This window comes from Nycticebus coucang, chromosome 2 (assembly GCF_027406575.1).
Source record: "Nycticebus coucang isolate mNycCou1 chromosome 2, mNycCou1.pri, whole genome shotgun sequence".
Taxonomy (NCBI): domain Eukaryota; kingdom Metazoa; phylum Chordata; class Mammalia; order Primates; family Lorisidae; genus Nycticebus; species Nycticebus coucang.
The window spans coordinates 14,384,770-14,390,057 of record NC_069781.1 but is presented as its reverse complement, the minus strand read 5'-3'; the positions used below and the strand labels follow the sequence as shown (position 1 = coordinate 14,390,057).

Sequence of the window (5,288 nt, the reverse complement as noted above, 5' to 3'; positions counted from 1 at the left end):
TGCGTGTGTGTGTGTGCACATATTAACATTTCTGCAAACAGTTCTGTATACTTGAATGTTTATTGGGAACAATTTAGACACAGACCAGAACGGGTCCAATTCCTTAAAGTGATTTTATAAACAGGCTTTCCCTCCAGCTGATCCTCTTCCCCTCTTAGAAAGTGGGACAGGCCTGTGGCTCAAGGAGGAGGGCGCCGGTCCCATTCGCCAGAGGTGGCGGGTTCAAACCCAGCCCCAGCCAAAAACCACAAAAAAAGAAAGAAAGAAAGAAAGTGGGACAGGATTGGAAGGTTGAGAAAAAACACTCTACAGGGAGCCCAATCCAGAAGACTCCTCTTAACCAATAGAGGAAGAAAGGAAGACAGTTTGGTAGGGAGGCCCTTCATTTGATTTTTAATTGTTATAATAGAAAAGAAATTAGGAGGTCATCCCCTTCAGACGTGTTCTCAGTATTGTCTTCAGCAAACCTGTATCCTAAAATCCCTCTCCCTTGAAGACCCCTTCTTAGAGAATTGTCCAAGATTTCTGTATTAAAATTCAGACAGGAAAAAATGGGAGCATCCAAACCAAGCTGCCCTGTCTTTAAGCATTCAGTCCCTACGCCTCAGCAGACATGTGTGTCTGTTAGCACAAGTTTCCCACACAAGGAAAGGATATGTGTTTTCCTGGTACTCAGTGCATAATTTTGTGGTGAAATGTCTTCTGGGAACATGGGCAGTCTTTCAAATTCTTATTTTTTTAATTTTTTACAAGTTTGAAAATATCTTTATTCTTTTCTCACACTTGATTAATATTTTGGCTTAGTATAGAATTCCAAGTTCAAAATCTTTTTTCTTCAGAATTTGAAGATATTCCTCAACTGTTATCCTTTCATCTACTATTGATGATGAACATTTGATGACACTCTGATTACCTAAATATCACTTGTTCATTGTACCTTATGCCCTTGGTAGGTAATGGATTCTTCTCTTTGTCACCAATGTGCTAAAATTTCACTTTTTGTGTCTAGGTGTTGTTGGTTTGTATACATCTTACTATAAACATAAGTGCTCTTTGGACTTGGATTTTTTCTAGTATTTCTCGGATGCGTTTCTGTCCTCTATCTTGGTTTTGTGTTTTTGTATTCACTCTGTCTTTTCTGAAATAAATGCCCATTGGTTAGATCTTTCAATATTGATCATCTCTCTGTTTTATCTTTTTTTTCATATTTTCCTCCTTCCCTCATTTACATACTAGTGATATCTTTTGTTCTATTTTTGCTTAAAATCACGAAGTATCAAAGTTGGAACTGGCCTGAGGGTCACCTAGGTGAGTTCTCCTATTTTACAGATTGAGAAGCTAAGGCCCAGAGAGGAGAAAGGTTCAAAGAGGTCAAAAGTCTTGCCCAGCCACCTATATGGAGCCAGAGCTATCTGACTCCAAACCTGTGATTTTTCTCAGAGCCAAGGAGTCTCAAATAATGCAGCCCCTCACATTATTTCTTAGAAATTGGGAAGATGACTTACTCACCAAAAAAAGGAGCCCCTGGGGGTCCAAGTGAATAACCAGCCTGGCCATGGATGCTGTCAATGAGACCTCAGAGGGAGCCCCATTCATCCTCCTGGGGCTGACAACAAGTCCTGGGCAGCAGGGACCTCTCTTTGCGGTATTCTTGGTCTTGTATGTGGCAGGCGTCCTGGGCAATGGACTCATCGTGGCTGCCATCCTGGCCAGTTCAGCCCTCCGTGCACCCATGTATTTCCTGCTGGCACATCTGTCCTTTGCTGACCTCTGCTTCACGTCCGTCACTGTGCCCAAGATGTTGGCCAACTTGATATCCCACGACCGCTCCATCTCCCTGGCTGGCTGCCTGACCCAAATGTACTTCTTCTTTGCTCTGGGGGTGACTGACAGCTGTCTCCTGGCTGCCATGGCCTATGACCGCTACGTGGCCATCCGGCACCCCCTCCACTATGCCACAAGGATGTCCCGGGCCATGTGCACAGCCCTGGTGGGGACAGCATGGCTAGTGTCCCACGTCCACTCCCTCCTGCATATCTTGCTCATGGCCCGCCTGTCCTTCTGTGCCTCCCACCAAGTGCCTCACTTCTTCTGTGACCACCAGCCTCTCTTAAGGCTCTCATGTTCTGACACCCGCCATATCCAGCTGCTCATCTTCACCGAGGGCGCCGCGGTGGTGGTCACTCCCTTCCTACTCATCCTCGCCTCCTATGCGGCCATCGCAGCTGCTGTGCTCCACCTGCCCTCAGCCTCTGGGAGGCTCCGGGCTGTGTCTACCTGTACCTCCCACCTGACAGTGGTGGGCCTCTTCTATGGGACAGTCATCGCAGTCTACTTCCAGCCCACATCTCAATACAAGGCAGAGCAGGGCTGTGTGGCTACTGTCATGTACACTGTAGTCACACCCATGCTGAACCCTGTCATCTACAGCCTCCGGAATCGTGACATGCAGGGAGCACTCAGAGCCCTTTTCACTGGGCGGAAGATCTCAGCTAGTGACTCCTGAGGCCCAGACCCCACCAAGAAGAGGCCGTATCACCCACACTGATATGTGAATGTGACCATCTGCCCTTTGCTAGTCTCAAAAATCATAATAGTAGTCACAAGGCAGATCCTGGCCTGATCTCACTTTATTCCCACAGCAACCAGGGAAGCAGGTATCATGAACCAGTTTTACATAGGAAATGAGGGCTCCAAGATTAAAAAGTGACTTTCCCAAGTTCACACAATTCTTACAGAACAAAACCTGGACCTTTTCTGCCACATTATACCCTCTTCTAACAGTTACCCTCGGCATTTAGAAAGCGTTCTATCATTTCCTAAGGGCTTAGGGAGATAGGGGAGGGTGTGCCATTCCAGGATGTGCTTTGTGTGGACAAGCACTTTCTTTTAAGTCATATCACCAGGTGTTCTCAAATAAGTTACTTCTCATGGCCGGGTGCTGTGGCTCAAGCCTATACTACTAGCACTCTGGGAGGCCGAGGAAGGTGGCTTGCTTGAGCTTAGGAGTTCAAGACTACCCTGAGGAAGTTTGAGAGTGAGATTTCATCTCTACTAAAAATAGAAAAAAAAAAAAAACCTAGCTGGGTATAGTGGCTCATGCCTATAGTCCCAGTTACTCAGGAGTCCAAGGCAGAAGGATTGGTTGAGCCCCGTAGTTTGAGGTTGCTGTGAACTATGACACCATGGCACTATAGCCTGGGGCAACAGAGTGAGATACTATCTAAAAAAAAAAAAAAAACTCAAAGAAGTTACTTCTCAACTGGAACAGGAATGAAAGTTCACATGCTCATGTGTGAAGGGCTTGCCCCTCCCCACGAGCACAGTCTGGCACTCTGCCCCTCTGAGAGGAATACCTAACTGTGTTTTCATGTTAAGAAACATTCAGAAGCAGTCCGTTTTTCTTATTCTTTGTTCTTGTACTTGTTTGCTATGACGTTACCTGTCCAACCTCATCTGGCCTTCTGTAGAAGGAGCATGTCCTGGATATGCACATTACTTACAAACAAGTAAGTAAAGCAAACGAAGAAGAAAGGAGGGGGCAGATGGAGGAGGCATCGTGTAAGTCTTTCTCATATGCCAGCACTTCATTCATTTTTACCCACACAAAGCATACGTGTTCTTATTGCCACTTTATGTATGAGGAAACGGGGGGTCGAAGTTGGTGATCTAGTCAGTATCAAAGCTAAACTAGCCCTTACGTGACCTGGATCACTCAGGTGTATTTTACTGAGACCCACAGAATCCAGGCCCCAGGTTTTGGCATCTCAGTGGAAGAACAGGAAGAAGTCTTAGAGTGCACCAGGGGCACTGTCCTCAGGGCAAGACATGTTTTGGTGTATGAAAGGCCCTCACGGTATGCCCTAGTTTTTAACCAAACAAGTTTATAAGGTGGGCACTTTTATGTCCATGTTTCTACCAGAAATCCATAGCCACTCTCCCATCCCCCAATCCTACACCATCCCCACTTCACCCCCACGCCCCTAGAAGAGGAGACTGCAGCCATCATGGACCTCCACTAGCCACAGGCTTTTCCAGATCCCACAGTCCCAAAACTGCCATACTATGCTGTTAGGTCAAAAGGGAAGGGCTTTAGACTTGTAGATTTAGCAAAACAAACAGACAGACCAAAGAAAACGTTTTTTACATAGAAACACTATTTACTCTAAAACAGGAAAGGAAAAAAGCAGTGCAGGGTAGGTGAGGGTTGAAGCCCTAGAACCCACCTTCCCAACCTCCCAATGCTTCTCCCCACCCCAAACTTGAGGGAACCTTGATCTAACTCAACCCTCTCATTTGAATTAGGGAACCAAGGCCCAGAATGGTCAAGGGAACTTCCAAGGTCACACAGCCCTGTCCTGACATGTCCTCCCTCCTCCCACTCCATGCCCTGGTCATCTGTCCATGCTGTGATACCAGCATGCTACTCTATCAATAGCTGTCCCCTGCCCCACAATGCTCACCCTCCTTCTACCTTCTCTAAAGCTTCAAAAACATACAAGCCATCAGCCTGTGCCTGGAAATGCCTGAGCCATCAGTCCTGCCCCGTGGCAAAGTCATCTGCTGACCACAGGGATCCAGCCCCTGAGTTGTCTCTATGCCCCTAGAACCCAGCATGGAGAATATGCTGGTGGTGTGCTGTGGCCTCATCTGTTGTACGATCTCCTTCCGGGAAAGTCATCAGCACCAGCAAGGGGGAAGGGGCGTGGGAGGGGGAGGGGTCATCAGTGCTCCTTTCTTCTGGGCCACCAGTCCTGTCCCAGTCGTCCTGCTCAGATGTCAGCCCTAAGAACAGGCTGCATCACTGGTCCTCGCTGCCCATATTGTAGCTTCTGCCCTTGGCCTCTGGCCTCCAGAATGCTCTCTCTGTCACAGCATGGTCAGTGTCTTCTACAGGAAGACCATCACCAGAATCACATGCTTCCAGGTCTCACAATGGCCCATTTTCAACCCGCCATCTTGAACGTCAGGAAATTAAGGCTCAGAGAAGCAAGAAGGCCTGCCCTGTTCTTCTACAAATCAATTTAAGTCCTAGTTCTCTTGACTCACAGCATCATGCTCTTTCCACTATATCATAAAGCATAATTCAAGGTAATAAATATTTATTATTTATTGGTCACCTGCTCTGTGCCTGGCACTGGGATGGATGGTTGATCTACTTCAAGACCCCTCCCACTGGGACAGACAAGCCAAGGGAATAAGCATGAAAATAACCCCAGTGACCAGGCCTGGAACCCCCTGAGCTGCCTCCCTACCCACCCCAACTAGATCTGACCTCTTGTTTTGTT

The 5,288-nt window shown here is 47.2% G+C and overlaps 1 protein-coding gene across 1 annotated transcript; it reads left to right on the top strand.

Annotated features, from left to right (window-relative positions):
* Positions 1-1,534: 1,534 nt before the first annotated feature.
* LOC128566365 (olfactory receptor 1K1) lies at positions 1,535-2,541 on the top strand. The gene has a single exon (XM_053563200.1). The coding sequence runs from the start codon at positions 1,556-1,558 to the stop codon at positions 2,504-2,506; it is 951 nt and encodes a 316-aa protein (XP_053419175.1). The 5' UTR covers positions 1,535-1,555; the 3' UTR covers positions 2,507-2,541.
* Positions 2,542-5,288: the final 2,747 nt, after the last annotated feature.

Coding starts and splice junctions, on each gene's coding strand:
- LOC128566365 (XM_053563200.1), top strand. CDS start 1,556: ATGGATGCTGTCAATGAGACCTCAGAGGGAGCCCCATTCATCCTCCTG.